Source organism: Aquarana catesbeiana, linkage group LG08 (genome assembly GCF_042186555.1).
Source record: "Aquarana catesbeiana isolate 2022-GZ linkage group LG08, ASM4218655v1, whole genome shotgun sequence".
In the NCBI taxonomy this organism is placed as follows: Eukaryota; Metazoa; Chordata; class Amphibia; order Anura; family Ranidae; genus Aquarana; species Aquarana catesbeiana.
The window spans coordinates 143,445,862-143,465,533 of NC_133331.1; the positions used below are offsets into that span (position 1 = coordinate 143,445,862).

A 19,672-nucleotide genomic window follows, 5' to 3' on the forward strand; every position below is an offset into this window, starting at 1 on the left:
TGGTTCTCTGTGGACTACAGAACAACTCCCCTATGTTATGATGAGAGGGGGAAGTGTTCTGTAGGCATAACACTTCCTGTCCTTGGGCGACGTTGCTTCTCCATAGATATAGTACAGAGAGCATTGTCACCCTAGGACAAGAAGGATCACCAGGCGAAAGTAAAAAAAAATGGAAGACACCAATGTAGCTTTCACATCCAAGGACATATGGAAGCCGCAATGTATTACATATTTGTTCCTGTATTTAAGGTCTAATGTGCTTTATGCAGGGACTGATGTAGGTAGATGCTTATCAATTTGCCAACATTTATTACAATTCATACAGGTCTTGGTTGCTATGGAATATTTTAAATAACTTCAAGCGGAGTTCCACCTAAAAGTGGAGCTTCCGTTCGTGAAGTCACCACCTGGACTCCCTCCCTGACCGCATATGCAGTAGGGTTCCCAGCGTGAAGCTGTAAGGCTTAACTGCCGGGTTCCCTTACTCGCAATGGAGGCGGCATGCACCCGACAGCTGATGGAAACATCAGCTGCGGTGCCGACATTGCTGGACTCCAGGACAGGTAAGTGTCCGATTAATCAAAGTCAGCAGCTGCAGTATGTGCAGCTGCTGGCTTTTAATTTTTGCAGTGGTGGGCAGACCTCCACTTTAAGTTCCAAATGTGTGAATGCAAAAGGCCAGTGCATTGTTTAAATCATTGCTTGTTGCTAACACAGTGCTTATCTCTAGCTGGCTGTGAACACAGACTTGTGAATGCTGAGGGAACCATTTCAAGCCCAAGTTATCCTGAGAAGTATCCAAGCCGCAAGGAGTGCACATGGGGCATATCCACTACTGCTGGTCATAGAGTCAAACTTGTAAGTGTCCTTCCATTAATATGAGAGATAGGAATGCTAAATTATTAAAGGTATTGCACTTTGGCCTACATTATACATGATGGCTTATGACCTTAATAGATGTGAATTTCATTGTCTTTTTTGTTATGATGCATACCCTTTTAAAATAAAAAATTCTAAAAAAATAAAGGTAAATTCCATATTTTCGTCTAAATCCTCTTGTGGAGAAATATTCACCAGTGTAGTAAGAGGTTCATCTGTGTTCCCTCAAAGTAGCGGATGGTCAGCAGTATCAGAAAATTTTGATCGTACATTGTCTTACCTTTATTTCTTAAACTGTAAACAAGTATAACAACCATAGTGGGGAATAATCCATTGTGATTTCATAAATAGATTGACTTCCAAGTCATTGGTATTTTGTTGTCCATTTTAGCCTCAAGTTTATGTAGTCTTTTGGGTTTTATAAACTGAACCTTGCATAATGAACCCAGTACTTCCTAGATGAGGTCCTCTAAGAAATTGTAGTACTGGTGAAGATGATCTTGGTTCTGGAAACTGCACATAATTCTTTGTAAAGTATATTTATTTTTATTTTTTTCTGGATAGGGAAGTTTAAAATCTGTCAGTTTTTGTGTGATCTTTGTCCTGTTGGGAGATTTCCTCTCATTTCCTGTCCCAGAGTTGCATCAGGAAATGAAAGAAACCCTCTACTAACTTTCCACCCCCCCCCTGGAACATTACCCCTTGATTTTCATTTCAACAATTGTAAAATGGTAGATTTTCCATCGCTTTTATTCTCGAATACCGTGCTCAGTTGGACAAATGGGGTGAATTGGCCTAATATGGACATGTAGGGAAATTTAAAAAAAAAAATGTGAGTTCTGTTACTAAAAAAAAAGTTTTGCCTATACAGTACATGGTTTAACCATTCTATTGACTCTTAAAGTGGTTTATGGAAAACAATGATATTCTTCCCAAATAGTGTGCCTGAGCTCACCTTGCTTATAAAGATGTGTATTCTACTGATCATAATTATGCTCTTAGGTTTTCAATGACTTTGAAATTGAACTGCACCAGGAATGTGCTTATGATCACCTTGAACTGTACGATGGACCAACCAGTAAATTCCCCATTCTTGGGCGATTTTGCGGCAGCACAAAACCAGAGCCTGTAATTGCATCAACAAACAATATGTTTCTGCATTTTTATTCTGATGCTTCAGTGCAGAGAAAAGGATTCCAGGCCAAATATAGTACAGGTATATGCATATACTTTACTGATTTCTTTTGACTCATTTTTAAAATGAAGCTGACCTAAAGAAAAATGCACTGGTCTTTTTAAAAGCAATGTACAGCCTTGCTTGTGGTTTTTTTTTTTTTTTTTGGATGTATTCCTATTAGCATTTTTTTTTTCCTATTTAGAATGTGGAGGACGCTTAAAAGCGGAGATCCAGACCAAGGATCTGTATTCCCATGCCCAGTATGGCGATAACAATTACCCAGTACAGTTGAACTGTGAGTGGGTTATTGTAGCAGAAGATGGCTATGGTGTGGAATTAATCTTTGAAACATTTGAAATGGAGGAAGAATCAGACTGTGGTTATGACTACGTAGAAATCTATGATGGATATGACCGTACTGCTCCAAGGCTGGCAAGATATTGTGGATCAGGGGTACGTTTTTAGAGGGCAGCAAAAGACATTCTAACATTTTATATTGTTTCGGATAAAGCACAAATGTGTTAGACCCCCCAGTAAGTTTTTTTTTTTTTTTTATTGCAGTGTTCCTATTGGGGTGACTTGACCTCCATTCCTGTCAGGACAGGAAGTGGTGGGGAAACATCAAGCTTACTGGGGGTCTAACACGTTTGTGCTTTATCCAAAAAAAAGTAAAGGCAAATCACTTTTCTTAATAAAATGGGGAATTATTTTTTTGGACTTGTGTGTGTATATAAAGAAATAGTAACTCGTGCTATGGATATGTTGATGTCAAACAAAATAGTGAAAGACGGTGATGAAAAAAGATGAGCAAAAACTCAGGTTGCTGCTGTTATGCTGTGTAAAAACAACTAAAGAAACTAAAAAAAAAATCCCCCACCTACCCTATGGGTAACGGCGCTACCTATACACTGTAATTAAATCCACATAAAAACATTTTTTATGTGCAATCCTAAATTCTATCAATATCATGTGGTCTCACAAATCAGATCAGCAATAAGTCCAAATGTGATCTCAATCGCTGTGAACCAATGCAATCAATGTGCTATCCAGGTGACAGTACCACTCCTTCATTACAGTGCTTCAAACTAAGACAGGGACAGGGTGTACGTACTCCACTGTGTGCTCACTCCAGAAAACCTGGCACACAGACTTCACACCACACTCACCAGAGTTTTGACTCCTTGCATCAATAAGTCAAAACCAGCATGTGTAGTTCTACCCAAGGTGTTATGGCTTCCATATACTCCAAGCGATTTTGTTTTTCCTTATATTCCAATATAAATGGTGGTTCCAGCTTAAACCAGGATGTGGTACTCCATATGTCCCATTAAGGAAGAGAGAAGGATGGCCCACGTAATAAAAATTTCTGGTGCCAGAAGTCAAACTAGAGGGGGACCCCCCCCCCCCAATGCCTATTGCCATAGTAAATGACATGATGTAATTTCCTATGACCAAACATGTTGGCCAGGTACCTTCAGTTTGACATCACTTCCGGCTCTGGTAATACATGCCGGCCATCTTTTAATCCTGGAATCTAATGCTTTTCTAAATCATTATTTTTCACTCTAAATGCATTTCTTTTACATTTTAAAATAAAAACAGTGGTGCTTTTCACTGTGAGCTATCCTCCTTCCTTCTTGCTTCCTTCCCTAATGGGGCATATGGAAATGCCCATTCTGATATAAGCTGGAACCACAATTTATATTGGAACAGAAGGAAAAAAATAATTGTATATGGAAGCCATAACACATTGGCTAGAACTACACATGCTGATTTTGACTTTTGATATAAGGAGTCAAAACTCTGAGTGTGGTGTGAAGTCTATGTACCAGGTCCTCTGGAGTGAGTAGACCCTGTCCTTGTCTTTGTGTTTGGAGCACTGTAGTGAAGGTGTATTGTCACCTGAAGTACATTGATTGCATTGGTTCACAGTGTTTGAGATCACATTTGGTATTCTGATATAATTTGAGTGCATGTGATATTGATATGACTTATGATTGAACATAATATCTATATATATTTTTTTTTTTTTTCCAGTTAACGTGGTGTTTTATTTGAAGAGCAAGTTACATAAATCAATAGTACAGTGGCATTATCGTTCAGGTTACAGCAAAGAAGTCTACATAAAGGAAGTATTGGACAGGGCATATATATACATATTATCATACTACATACAATTAAGCAGTTATGCAATAGGGGGACATCACATATCCAGATTTTGAAACCCCAATAAGATTCACATGTCCTTAGGTGTGTTAATCAGGCAACATATTGCATGTGGAGGCATTGTCTAACCAAGTGTCCCATATTTTGCCATATTTGGTCGGACATCCCCTGTGGGCATATATTTCCTTTTTTATATGGCAAAACATTGTTTATAGCAGATATCCATTCATGAAGTGTTGGTGGTGCAGTTTGCAGCCATTTTCTAGCTATCAGCAATCTGGCAATAAACAGTGATTCTTGGAGAAATATTTTATGAAATTTATCTGAATCGGGGTCTGGGAACACCCCCAGTATGCATTGCTTGGGGCACATCATTAAGGGAGAGCCCATTTCGTCATGAATGAACTTCACTATCTGGGACCAGTAATCTTGTATTGCTGGGCATAAAGGTGAAAAAAGGTACTGGAAGAACTATTACATCTGGGGCACTGTGGATTCTTATTAGGCTTGTATTTGACAAGGCGGAGAGGGGTCAGGTATGATCTATGCATAATATAGAGCTGTGTGAGGCAATCTGACAATTTAGTGGAGACCTTTTTGCAGGTTTCTAAGGCGTCTTCCTATTCATCATCCTCCAGCCCCCCCACATCCCCTGACCAAAGGTCTTTTAATTTATATGCAAGTAGCATCGCTGTGGGTCGTAGCAGAGAATTGTAGAACCCCGAGATGAGTTTGCGGTGGTCAGATCCCAACATAATGTAGAGGATATCCAATTGTTCTACATCAGGGGGGGTCCCACCGAATTGAGCTCTAAGGGCGTGATGGAGCTGGAGGTAACGAAAGTGCATAGTGTTAGGAAGGCCAAAGTCTGTTTTTGAGTTGTTGGAACGATTTGAAGACGGTGTCACAGTAAACATCCGACAGGAATCCTACCCTATGATTAAGCCATAATTCAGGATTTGGCACCTTTAGTAACTTCCCCAGAGCAGGGTTGTCCCATAAGGGTGTGGGAGTGTGTGAGTGGCAGCTTAATCTTACGCTTTACCACCTCCCAAATTCTACAGTAATGGTAGAGTAGTCCCTTCCTGTTGTCCAGTTTTTTGGTTCCTTTAAAGAGAATCTGGAAAGGGTGTGTAAGTCTACGTCCATGCGGGGAGCATATCGGGGATAGATAGCCTTCTTTGTCATGTTTGTCTAAATGGGAAAAAATGGGACAGTTGCGCCGCCAGGTAATAAAGATTAAAATCAGGTAACACCACACCACCCAATTCAGTCGGGTTCTTCAATGTTTGGGACAGTTTGACGGCCCGATCCCCAAACAAAAGAATTAAGGATGGCCTCAATAGACTTAAAGATCCTCAGAGGTAGGTATATCGGGGCGTGCCATAAAACATATAGGAATTTAGGGAGGAGGACCATCTTGATCAGGTTTACTCGTCCCGTCACCCCAAGGGGTAATTTAGCCCACGTCTGTGTTTTATGTTTCAAAATTGTTATTAGGGGTTCTGAATTGAGGCGGACGTAGTCCTCCGGCGAGCGGGTTATTATGATTCCGAGATAAGTCATAGCACTAACCCTAAGGAGTGGGGAGCTGGTCTGTACTTGGTTGGGACACTGACATCTAACGGGAGGATTTGGGATTTATCCCAATTTATCTTCAAGCCTGAGTATCTGCCAAAATTTTGAATTACCTCCAGGGCTAATTGCAGAGATGGGCCCGCATCTGCCAGGTATAATAGCATATCGTCTGCATACAGACTAATCTTTTCCAGCAGATTTCCACGGCTCAGCCCCGCAATACCTGGGTGTGTTCTGAGGGATGAGGCAAGGGGTTCTACTGCCTGAGCATAGAGCAATGGAGAGAGTGGACATCCCTGCCGAGTGCCCCTAGAGAGAGGAAAGGACTCAGAAACCCTTCCGTTGACCAAGACCCTGGCGCACGGGCCCTGATATAGAAGCCAGATCCACTTAATAACCTTGGGTCCAAACCCAAATTTTGCGAGGCACTCTCAAAGGTACACCCACTCAACCGAGTCGAACACCTTTGCGGCGTCGAGAGATAGCACAACTCTAGAGCCCATGGTATCATGCTCAGCTTGAATGTTCATATGGAGTCTACGTAGGTTGTATGCCGTGTTTTTTGCTGGCATAAACCCAGTCTGTTTGGGGTGAATTAATGTGAGGATCACCTCATTCAGGCAGAGAGCCAGGATCTTGGCCAAAATTTTTATGTCCAATTGGAGAAGGGATATTGGGCGATAGGATTCAGGGAGCTCTGGGTTTTTGCCAGGTTTTGGGATTAATACTATATTTGCTTCCCTCATGGAAGAAGGTAAAGACTCAGATTCAAATATAAAAGAAAATAGCTCATAAAGTTTGGGAATCAAGGTCTCACTATATGTTGTGTAAAACTCCAGGGGTAATCCATCTGACCCCAGTCCTTTTGATGGGTTAAGTAGAGAAATCGCCTTTTGTTATTTCACCTTCAGTAATGGGGGGTTTCTAACTGTTCAATTTGGAGTTGGGTAAGGCAGAGTAATTCTATATTTGATAATAGTGACACTATCTCTTCTGTCGGGTTATTAGTAGTAGAGGAGTATAGGGATGCGAAGAAGGAACGGAACTCTCCGGCCACTTCATCAGGATCAGTCACCATCCTGCCAGTGGGATCCGAAGCGAGACCACTGTAGGAGGTCTATGATCCAGGTGTGCTAGATATGCCAAAAGACGACCAGTCCGTTCTCCGCATTCATACTGTCTCTGTTTACTATAGTATATTTTCCTATCGGCTTTTTCAAAATGTAAGTTATTTACTAATCTGGTCTGTAGTTTTAGTTGATCTGCTGTGGATGCAGAGGGGCTGTCCGTAAAGTTCTTTTCTGCTTCTACAAGGGACTGTTCTGCTTGCCTGAGCACCTGGGAGGAAGTCTTGCGATAGCGGGAGATACGCTGGGATAGGATCATACGGTCATGGGACTTGAATGAATCCCATACTACACTGAAAGGTGCTGTGCCTCTATTTGTCTGGAAAAAGAAGTCCCATTCATTGTCAGCCTCCCCCAAGTCGGGAACAACAGTCAACCAAAATGGATTAAGCTTCCAGTTGTATATCCTGAGGGGGGAGTCGACCCTAAGTTTAATCCAGTATGGGGCGTGATCTGACAGAATGCGCGGGTTAAATCCTACATCTTGAAGCAGAGGAATAAGGGTACAAGATATCAGAATGAGGTCGATGCATGACATGGTATTGTGTGATGTGGAGAAGTATGAATAAGCCCTATCTGACGGGTTAGGGTGTCTCCAAGTATCTATAAGGGCCAAATCAGTGATGATTTTACCAAACCTAGTGTATGATTGAGATGGGTTATCATGGGGTGTTGCTGAAATACGGTCCAGTTCCCTATTCATAACCTTATTAAAGTCGCCTAGCCACATTGCAGGAATGGTGGGAAACTGAGACATAAACGCCAACCCTTCATGTAAAATGTTAAATTGGAAGGGGGGTGGTATGTAGAATGCTAGTATTAGCACTTCTAGGCCATTTAATTTAGCATGCAAAAATAGAAACCTACCCTGGGGGTCAGACCTGAGGGTTATTAACACAAATTGTACTGTTTTTGCCACGAGTATAGCAATACCTCTGGAGTTGGCAGTGTATGGAGCTTGATATAGCCATCCCACCCAGGGCTTTTTAAGCGTCGTCTGAAGTTGACCCGTGAGATGAGTTTCCACTAACACCATAAGGTCTGCCCGTTGTGCCTTAAGATATAAGACTGCGTTTCGTTTAGGCTTTGCCCTAAGACCCCTCACATTCCATGTGAGACATTTAACATCTAACATGGTAACGGATAGACAAATTTGGGTACCTGATGTCCATTGCCCACAGGTACCTCCACATTCAGGAGGGTCTGCGTTTCCCCCCACCGACCCCAAAGTGGGTCGGGTGGGGCAGGGCAGATGGGGCCGGTCCGCATCCTGTATGCTAGAGCCATATAATATAATGACCTGCCATAATACAAAGCGACTGTACTTTTAGATAAACACCAAGATCTATTACTCTTCAGCATGTAATACATAAAACAAACATTAAACCAATCAGAGCATTCTGACTGTAACTTTATCAACACTCTAGCATACCCGGGTATGCTAATGCATCCAATTAAGAACAAATGCAGTTTGCTGGGACCGGGCAGGCCAGGGAAACTTTACTTGAGCCCGAAAGCAACTGTTACAAAATGAGAAGTAACGGGTTCCATAGGGACTCCCGCAGCTAGGGGAGCGATATGTCGCTGCAAAGCGAGCAATAGTATCAGGAGCAAGATCACTGATCTAGGGGACATAGCATCCATAGTCCCCAATCCAAGTGTCATAACAGGTGGTGACTTGCCAGCAGAATATAGGAAGTCTAGTTATACTGCATGTCCATCTAAAAGGCTCCTTTCCAGGCCCAACCACGGGGAATTCACACAGCATAGATGGGGAGAGATGGGTATAGGATTCCGGAGTCATCATAGGGATACATCAGTTGGGATTAATAGTCAGCATAGTCAGGGGGGTAGGCAGTCCTCATGCAAGGAGAAGGTACGTGCGATTGTAAGATATGGGGCGAGGTGACAACACATAACCATGGCACAGTACCTATATGAGGGACGGATTTCAGGCATTCTGGATGACACATATATGCATCAGAGCTTGTTCCACATCAGGAACAAATCAGTCAGGGTCCAGGATATTTAGGCAGGATCACGATCCGGCGCCGCTCTATCCTCCAGCCAGGCGAAGACGGCCTCTGGTGTGTCGAAAAAATATGCACGATCTGCGCCAACAACACGCAGCCTCGCCAGAAAAAGCATCGCGTAGGAGTAATGGCGGATCCGCAGTTGTCGCTTTGCTTCTGTAAAAAGGGCTCTCTTCTTTTGGACTTCCGCCAAGAAGTCCAGGAATACCTTGATTTTGGTGTTTTTAAAGGGGATGTTGCCCTTCAGCCTGGTCAGCCTGAGAACAGCAGCCCGGTCTCGGAAGTTGAGCATTTTAGCAATAAATGTTCTTGGCAGCGCACCCTGGGGAGGGGGTTTAGCCCACTCGACCACAAAGGAGGTAGAGAACTCGGCTCTCCCAAAGGTGCTGATAAGTAAATTCTTAAGAAATGAGGGGGGGTCAGAGCCCTCCGAACCTTCAGGCAGGCCAATAAAGCGTAGGCTGCATCTCCTTAGACGATTTTCTATGTCATCCTGTTTGGCTAGCACCATATTAAGTTGGTGTTCCTGTTCCCCGATCCTTGTCTGTGTTCCTGTATTTTGCCAGCTTAGCGGCTGGATCAGTTTTCTGCTTCGGCGGTGACATGATACCCGCGGGCAGGGGGAGGCAGGGAACCCAGAGGCAGGTGAAAATGAGAAGTATCAACTCCAGGATCTGAATGTTCGGATTTTTGGCAAGCGGAGCTCCTGGTTCTTGCCCCCTACACCATGCCGGTCCAGGCCACTCCCCCGATATCTATATTTTTATGTGGATTTTATTTACAGTGCATAGGTAGTGCTGTTACCCATAAAGTAGGTGGGGTGTGTTTTACGTTTTTCTGGGCTTACCTGGTGCCACAGGCACCAGAAATTTAAGGAAAATCTCCTAATTGGGATCACAGACAGATCTAAAAAATTTTAACTCTTCTCCACTCTATTTAAAAATGGACTTCAAAAACATATTGGAACTATTTTGCCTTCTAGAAGATTATTGTATGTGATCCACCACCTCTAACTTGCTATATGTAAGGTGAAAACAGATTTTGGTTTCTGCATGCCTTCAGGCTCTTAGTTACTGCTCTGCCTTTTGCCTGCTCTGTTACTGCCCTGCTCTTTGCCATGCTCTTTGGTAACACTTGTGCGGTATTCTTCCTCCAGCTCAGGGTTCTACAGTGCATCCCTTTTCTAAAAACCCCTCCTAACATTCATTCACTAAGCCACATTAAAGAGGAACTGCAGTCTGCTCACATAATTTGTAATAAAAACATCTTTGCCATTCTGAAACTCCCCTCCAACTACTTTGCATATTTTATATATACTGTGATTCTGTACTTGCTAAATATGGTGCAGAAATCTCCCTCCACTGAGTCTGGCTGCAGCCATTTTAACTGTGGGCAGCTGAAGCTGCTGCCTGTTCACTTCCTGGATTTACAGACACACACGTCCAGCTTTTATGACTCATCCCCCTCCCTTCCTGGCAAACACTCACAAGAGTGAGAGCTGTGCATGGTGTCATAAGCCTAGGCCTTTTTACCAGACAAACAGGAAGTAGGCTGTATAATGTATTTACTGGCAGAAAAAAAGTGTTTTACTATCCAAAGTTAAAACAACAAGGGCAAAGGATTTAACAGATGGAAAGTTAAAAAAAAAAAAAAAAAGACTGAAGTTCCGCTTTAATGAGTTATCTTATGTTATTTCTATAATTTTCACATGTGTACAGTTCGCAAAACATCACATTGGCGTGGAGTTGTTAAGTGTGCATTTCTTGTAGTAAAATCACTATTGAAAGCCTTCATTTTTCATGAATCCATATTGGATCTCATGAATGATTATTTGATCTCCAACTGGAAAAGCTGTCTTCTCAGTGGACACCTTGTAAAAGCTCACTGTCAACGCTAGCCAGAAGTTAACAAAAGTTTTAGAAGTAGAAACCCTAAAGAGAAAAGGTTTAGTGAATAAGAAAAAAAAAATTTGATTATTAATTTTTTTTTTCTAATGCTTGGTATTAAAAATACTTAACGAACCATGTATGGGCAGTGAGGTTATACAGAAGTCGATGTAACGATCAACTTCTGTACAACTGTCCTGTCAGATTTTGCCAGCTCAGTCAGCACTGCAGGCTGTAGCCTGTAATGCCTTATCCGTGTATTTCTGACAACAGGGAATCCTCCCTGCTGTCAGAATACAATAGCTCAGTGAGGAGGATTCCCCCATTTCCCCATCTGCTGGTTGAACAAAAAAAAACGGATTAATCCATGGGCTGCCTAAAGCCAGCCATACATGGACCAAATTCGGCCAGTTCAGCATATATAGGCTGATTTATAAATAGCTGTGTATATGGATTAAATCGGTGTACTACTGAATGTACCAGTTCAGGTTTGTTTGGTCTAGACGAAGTAGTATGTTAAGCCAAGTAAAATGATGAGTACTGTATATACAGAACATCCTTTCCTTCCCTGTTGCGTGGCTTTCTCTCTAAAATCTTTGTAACCTACTGTGTGGTGATTGTTTTTCTTGCGTTTTTTTTTTTTTTGTTTTTTTCAAATGATGAAAAAATATTTTAGATATTCATTTTAAACTTATTTAAAGCTGAGTTCTGCCCCTTGCATGGCACATTTGGCATGTCATTTTTTTTTGGGGGGGGGGGGGGGGGGTTCCCATCTCCCGTTTCTGCTCAGGCCACCTAGGCGACTCAAGCGGAAGTTCTCCTCTTCCCTTCCCTCCCGGCAATCTTCTGGCACACATAGTTACATAGTAGGTGAGGTTGAAAAAAGACACAAGTCCATCAAGTCCAACCTATGTGTGTGATTATATGTCAGTATTACATTATATATCCCTGTATGTTGTGGTCATTCAGGTGCTTATCTAATAGTTTCTTGAAGCTATCAATGCTCCCCGCTGAGACCACCGCCTGTGGAAGGGAATTCCACATCCTTGCCGCTCTTACAGTAAAGAACCCTCTACGTAGTTTAAGGTTAAACCTCCTTTTCTTCTAATTTTAATGAGTGGCCGCAAGTCTTGTAAAACTCTTCTGCAAAAAAGTTTTATCCCTATTGTGGGGTCACCAGTATGGTATTTGTATATTGAAATCATATCCCCTCTCAAGCGTCTCTTCTCCAGAGAGAATAAGTTCAGTGCTCGCAACCTTTCCTCATAACTAAGATCCTCCAAACCCTTTATTAGCTTTGTTGCCCTTCTTTGTACTCTCTCCATTTCCAGTACATCCTTCCTGAGGACTGGTGCCCAGAACTGGACAGCATACTCCAGGTGCGGCCGGACCAGAGTCTTGTAGAGTGGGAGAATTATCGTTTTATCTCTGGAGTTGATCCCCTTTTTAATGCATGCCAATATTCTCTTTGCTTTGTTAGCAGCAGCTTGGCATTGCATGCCATTGCTGAGCCTATCATCTACTAGGACCCCCAGGTTCTTTTCTATCCTAGATTCCCCCAGAGGTTCTCCCCCCAGTGTATAGATTGCATTCACATTTTTGCCACCCAAATGCATTATTTTACATTTTTCTACATTGAACCTCATTTGCCATGTAGTTGCCCACCCCATTAATTTGTTCAGATCTTTTTGCAAGGTTTCCACATCCTGCGGAGAAGGATATTGCCCTGCTTGGCGTAGTATCGTCTCCAAATACAGAGATTGAACTGTTTATCCCATCCTCCAGGTCGTTTATGAACAAATTAAATAGTATTGGTCCCAGCACAGATCCCTGGGGAACCCCACTACCCACCCCTGACCATTCCGAGTACTCCCCATTTATCACCACCCTCTGAACTCGCCCTTGTAGCCATTTTTCAATCCATCTACTCACCCTATGGTCCATGCCAACGGACCTTATTTTGTACAGTAAACGTTTATGGGGAACTGTGTCAAATGCTTTTGCAAAATCCAGATACATCATGCCTACGGGCCTTCCTTTATCTAAATGGCAACTCACCTCCTCATAGAAGGTTAATAGATTGGTTTGGCAAGAACGATTCTTCATGAATCCATGCTGATTACTGCTAATGATACCGTTCTTATTACTAAAATCTTGTATATAGTCCCTTATCATCCCCTCCAAGAGTTTACATACTATTGATGTTAGGCTTCATCACATCACAGGTCCCAGAAGATTGCCCAGCCATTCAGGATGCACAGTGCGCACCCAGCTGTGAAGCCGCAAGCTGTCACTGCCGGATGCCCACACTAGTAATGTCGGTTACCAGGGAGAGGTGGGGGAGAGAACCAAGGCTTGGTGCGGACGCATCGCTGGTTCGCGGGACAGGTGAGTGTGTGTTTAGTAAAAGCAGCTACACTTTTTGTAGCTGCTGAATTTTAATAAACACAGACGACCGGAATTCTGCTTTAAATCCGCTCGCTACATTCCAGGTGTATCAGGACAGAAGGTGTGTGGAGTCTTACGGTTTTCTTTGAAAAGCAGACACAGCTTGAGAACAAAAGCCTGTCCCCTGCCAGCATGATGTGCTGTGTGGGAAAGAGTCGATCTCACACCCCTGCTGAGTCAAATCTTGAGTGCTCCAATGAGCAGGGAGCATGAGTCTGACTCTGTAGTGGGTATGCTGGACCCACAGAGCAAGGGTCTCACTTTGCAGGTTGTTGGCAGGGACAGGCTATTCTTCTAAGGTGGCTTTAGAAAGAAAACAAACTAAGAATCTGCACATGGATTTAAATTAGTTTCACTTAGGCTTTATTGGCAATATACCCACTTTTCCCTTTTATACCGGAAATAGTTTATCTGCATTATTTTGCTGTAGGAATTGTATTTATACTTGCCGTAGTACTTTTCGCTGATATGTGTACTTTTTTTTTTTTTTTTTCTTTAGCCTCCTGAAGAAATCTATTCCGCTGGAGACTCTATCATGATTCTCTTCCACACCGATGACACCATCAATAAAAAAGGATTCCATGCTCGATATACCAGTACCAAATTCCAGGACACACTCCACATGAGGAAATGACCGATATCTGCGCAGATGCTCTGCAGCCTTTTTTGGATCTAATTTGTCAATGTTTTATGGCCGTTTGAGAGAGAGAGAGACTGAATTTAATGCTGTGCAAGCTTCTGTGTCAAAGTGTGAATGCAGTCTGTTAGAGATCTTTATGGTTTAGGATTCAGATTTTCGTAGCCTAGTTCTGTTTTGTGCCAATGTACCAAGGACCAAATATTTTCTTATCTAACTCGGTTTACATTGCTCTGAAATGAAATGTTCAAAAGGGCTTCGTGTTCTTATACCCGAATAATGCAGGAGTCTGTTAAAATGCTGGCTGCTCTGAACTGGTGGTTTCGTAAATGTGGGTTCAAGGCTGACTACACACCATATACAAACTGATTGTTTCCTTATCAACTGTGTAGTGCAAGGGCCTGTCTGATTCAAAATAAATTGAATAGGTTGTTTAATTTTGTCCTTGTTGAACCGAGGGTTGTACAGTCAGATTATAAAGTGTATGGCCAGCAAAAGATCCACTGTTTCTGGTCTTGCTCTATGATCACACCGTGACAACCAATTCTCTCTCTAATTTCAGTATCATATGGTTTGAGGGTAAAAGAGGGACTTTGAGCACTGACGGGTGCATAGTATACAGCCTGGACTGCCTATTGCAGATAATTTTGCATGCTTGATATGTCCAGCTAACAATTTAACAGCCATTTAGAATGAGACATTAATTGTCCCATTAATTGAGTTGATTTACTAAAGGCAAATATACTTTGCACTTTTGCAAAGTGTAGTTGCACTCTGCAAGAACAGTTGCTCCAGAAATTTGTAAATGAGCAAAAGCTCTGCGGACTTCCATCTTTTTTTTTTTTTTTCCCATTCTCCTTGCATGTGATTGGGTACTTTTTTTGCAAAGTGAAGCGCTACCTCATTTACTAGGCTCTGCAGCAACTGCACTTTGCAAAGATCCGTCTATTTGCCTTTAGTAAATCAAGCCCTAAGACTATTTTCACTTATGCGATTTTGTCATGCAACCTTGGACATCAATGTCGCATGAGAAATTGCACATCATTCTTTTCAATCAGTGAGACCTAAAGTTGCAGCGACTTTGAAAAGGTGCCTGCACTACTTTTGTGGGACTTTAATCCATAGTCTAAAGTCAAATCAAAATCACGACTTTGGAGATGCGCTTATGTGAAAGGAGCCTTATTCCTCAACTGTACTGCTCAATGTGTACAAACTACAAATACAATGGGAACTTTCAGCAGATGGCCCCATGTCTTGTCTTGGGTTTATTTTCCAAGAACTTGAACAAAAGTGGAGCAGTTACTAAAAGTAAAACCTATTCTTCCATTTTTCTTTCAATTTTTGTAAATGACCTCACTGTGCACTATTTATAAACCCTATTACCTGTCCTGTGGGCTGCACTTTGTGCTCCTGAATTTCTCTCATTCAGTACCTATAAAGATAGGGCGATTTAAATTGGAAAGGTATGGATCTGTTAACTGGGTTTTTGTTTGCTGTCAGCAGGTTTTTCTTCCCTATGGAAGTGTATAGGAATACAAAACCCACTTGAAGGTGGTCAACTGCAAGTCAAATGCACCTATCATTTAATTATGTTCCTCATGGGAACATAATTCTGTATAACCCTAGAATCTTAACAAGAGCAAACCGCAATCTGTTTATTTGGTTGATGTCCATTATGACATTTTGCCCTTTACTTTATTAAATTGGTATGAATATCATTACCCATAATATTTTCCAGCATTATATCACAACAAATACACTGGCAAAATCTTCTGTCAAACACATTTTATTTTTAGACTTTCCTCACCAAATTTAAATTAAATTGGGGATTAAAACGCTTATCAGGCAGATTCAATTTAAAAGCTGGTGTTTTACCTGTTCTATTTTGTAAATGTTTCCTACATATGCCCAATGTCACTTTTATTGCTGTTGGTTTATTAATGGATTGCCTATGACCCTTGCTCGTAAAGTTCCATAATTTTAACACTTGTCATATTGCAAGTTGACTTTTTTTTTTTGCCTCTTAACCCCATAAATGATTTTCAGCCCGTTACATTTCTAGGGCTGTGCTGGCAAATAACTGCCAATAATGTACATAAGTGTATCTATGCTGTCACCTACTGGTGTAACATCAGTAGTGTTTCTGAATTTCTTCTCCGTGAAAGTACTGTATAGGTAAATTTATTTTTTTGGTTTTGTAATTTTACCTGCTTATTGTTAGTATTGTTTTGTACCTAAATTATGTAGCTGTTGTATCTCGCAAATGTAAATATGAAATTTTAAATGATTTTGAAATTAGCTTGTGCAATATTGAAAACTAATAAGCTTCCCACCCTCTTTACATCTGCTTTGGGAGGCCTTATTTACTGGCTTTACTACCTAATGTTTGTTGGGGGAGCAGGAATTCCTGTACTTAACAAAAATGATCACTGGGAGAAGAAAAAGCTGTATTTTTATGCTAATAATTATTTTCTGCATTTCTAGCGCTAATCTTCTATTTTCCTGCCTGTCAAAAGAATTGTAATGCTGTTTTTATTATAATAGAATGTAATTTCTTGCCATGTCATTAACAGAATGATAATAAAAATATTTCAGTGCCAAAATTGACAAATTATTGGTAAAAGACATTTCTGCAGTCATTTAACCGTTATCTAATTATAATGGGAGTACATTTCCCGACTCATACCTTTTCTGTCCAGCAATGCAAAAACATTTTTTTGATGTGGTTTGATCATTTAAGGCTCTTCATGCATATACAGAAGAAGCACAAATAAGAAAGCTGTTTTTCCATCCAAAGGATTTGTATATCTGTCCATCCAGATTTGACATTTACACAGCTCTAATGCAAAACAGCTCCCTTTCTGGCAGAGTAGGAGACCTGAATGATGGACTTGGGAGCGTGCCCGAGAGGTAATGGAGAGCGCGTCTCCTAGGGGGTTATCTGATGTCGGGAGGAGCTGCCGAGGGACCCCGGAAGACGGTGTTCGGGGCCACTCTGCGCAAAACAAGCTGCACAGTGGAGGTAAGCATGACATGTTTTGTTTTTTGTTTTGTTTTTTAAATAATCAAAGCTTTACAATCACTTTAAGTCCAGAAAAACTGGTTGTGCTGACTGAAATTGCTCATACACTGATACTCCTTTGAGCAAAATACAACCTAGTATCGTGTGTGTGTGTGTGTATATGTATATAGGTGTGTGTATATGTATGTATGTGTATATATATATATATATATATATATATATATATATATATATATATATATATATATATTATAATATAATTTGTGCTCATAAGTTTACATACTCTGGCAGAATTTGATTTCTTGCCCATTTTTCTGAGAATATGAATAACACAAACTTCTTTCACTCAGTGTTTGGCTGAAGCCATTTATTATCAACAGTGTTTACTCTTTTTAAATCATAATGACAACAGAAAATACCCGAATGACCCTGATCAAAAGTTTACATACCCTATTTCTTAATACCATGTATTGCCTCCTTTACCATCAATGAGAGCTTGAAGTCTTTTGTGGTATTTGTGGATGAGGCTCTTTATCTTCTCAGATGGTAAAGCTGCCCATTCCTCTTGGCAGAAAGCCTCCAGTTCCTGTAAATTCTTGGGCTGTCTTGCATGAACTGCATGTTTGGGATCTCCCCAGAGTGACTCAATGATATTGCAGTCAGGAGACTGAGATGGCCACTCCAGAACCTTCACTTTATTCTGCTGTAGCCGATGACAGGTCGACTTGGCCTTGTGTTTTGGATCATTGTCATGTTGGAATGTCCAAGTACGTCCCATGCGCAGCTTCCTGGCTGATGAATGCAAATGTGCCTACAGTAATTTTTGATAACATACTGCATTCATCTTGCCATCAATTTTGACATCAGCGATCAACCTCTGTTTTACAGTAGGAATGGTGTACCTTTCATCATAGGCCTTGTTGACTGCTCTGCAAATGTAGCGTTTATAGTTGTGGCCAGAAAGCTCAATTTTGGTCTCATTACTCCAAATGACTTTGTGCTAGAAGGTTTGAGGCTTGTCTCTGTGCTGTTTGGCGTATTGTAAGCGGGATACTTTGTGGCATTTGCGTAGTAATGGCTTTCTTCTGGCGACTCGACCATGCAGCCCATCTTTCTTCAAGTGCCTCCTTATTGTGCATCTTGAAACAGCCACACCACGTTTTCAGAGAGCTCTGTATTTCACCTGAAGTTATTTGTGGGTTTTTCTTTGAATCCCGAACAATTTTCCTGGAAGTTGTGGCTGAAATTTTAGTTGGTCTACCTATACTGTGGTTTGGTTTCAACAGAACCCCTCATTTTCCACTTCTTGATTAGAGTTTGAACACTGCTGATTGGCATTCTCAATTTTTGTATATCTTTTTATATTCCTTTTTCTGTTTTATACAGTTCAACTACCTTTTCCCGCAGATCCTTTGACAATTCTTTTACTTTCCCCATGACTCAGAATCCAGAAAAGTCAGTGCAGCACTGGATGAAAGATGCAAGGGTCTGTCAGGAGTCCAGAAACTCATTGACCTTTTATACACACACACACCAATTACAAGCAAACAGATCACAGGTGAGGATGGTTGCCTTTTTAATAGCCATTCAAACCACTTTGTGTCAAACTGTGTGCATGTTATCAGGCCAAAATCACCAGGGTATGTAAACTTTTGATCAGGGTCATTTGGGTAATTTCTGTTGTCATTATGATTTAAAAAGAGTAAACAGTTGATAATAAATGGCTTTAGCCAAACACTAACCACGATTGAAAAAAGTTTTTATCATTCATATTCTCTGAAAAATGGCCAAGAAATCATAAATTCTGCCAGGGTATGTAAACTTATGAGCACAACTGTGTGTGTGTGTGTGTGTGTGTGTGTGTGTATACACACACACGCGCCACTTTATTAGGTACAACTTGCTAGTACTGGGTTGGATCCCTTTTGCCTTCAGAACTGCCTTGACCTGCTCGCATCACGCTGTTGCTGCAGATTTGTTGGCTGCACATCCATGCTGCGAATCTCATGTTCCACCACATCCCAAAGGTGTTCTATTGGATTAAGATATGGTGACTGTGGAGGCCATTAGAGTACAATTAACTCATTGTCATGTTCAAGAAACCAATTTTTGATGATTTGAGCTTTTTGACATGGTGCATTATCCTGCTGGAAGTAGCCATCAGAAGATGGGTACAATGTAGTCCTAAAGGGATGGACACGGTGAGCAACAATACTCAGGTAGGCCGTGGTGTTTAACCACTTCAATACCAGGCACTTTTACCCCTTCCTGCCCAGGACAATTTTCAGCTTTCAGCGCTGTTTGAATGACAATTGTGCGGTCATACAACGCTGTACCCAAACTAAATTTTTATCGTTTTCTTCCCACTAATAGAGCTTTCTTTTGGTGGTATTTGATCACCACTGGGTTTTTTTGTTTTTTTTGCTAAACCAACTAAAGACCAAAATGTTTGAAAAAAAAAAAAGTTTTTCTTTGTTTCGGTTATAAAATTTTGTTTGCTCCTTCACTGACGGGCACTGATGAGTTGGCACTGATGAGGAGTCACTGATATTTAGAATTGATGGGCACTGATAGGCGGCACTGATATGCATCTCTGGGCACCAATAGGCGGCACTGATCTGCACTGACAAGCGGCTGTGATGGGCACTGATAGGCGGTACTGGTTGGCACTGGCAGGTGGCACTGATGGGCAGCACTAATGATGAGGTTTTTACAGGTG

General features: G+C 41.4%; 1 protein-coding gene across 2 annotated transcripts in view; it reads left to right on the top strand.

The window, feature by feature from the left end:
* The window catches only part of TLL2 (tolloid like 2), a 323,112-nt gene extending 306,587 nt beyond the window's left edge, over positions 1–16,525 (top strand). For both annotated transcript variants that reach the window (XM_073596512.1, XM_073596513.1), the window contains 4 exons: positions 731–858; positions 1,882–2,095; positions 2,259–2,509; positions 13,794–16,525. In XM_073596512.1, coding sequence (XP_073452613.1) covers positions 731–858; positions 1,882–2,095; positions 2,259–2,509; positions 13,794–13,928 — 728 coding nt within the window. In that variant the 3' untranslated portion in view covers positions 13,929–16,525. The remainder of the gene's footprint in view (positions 1–730; positions 859–1,881; positions 2,096–2,258; positions 2,510–13,793) is intronic.
* The last annotated feature ends 3,147 nt before the right edge of the window (positions 16,526–19,672 follow it).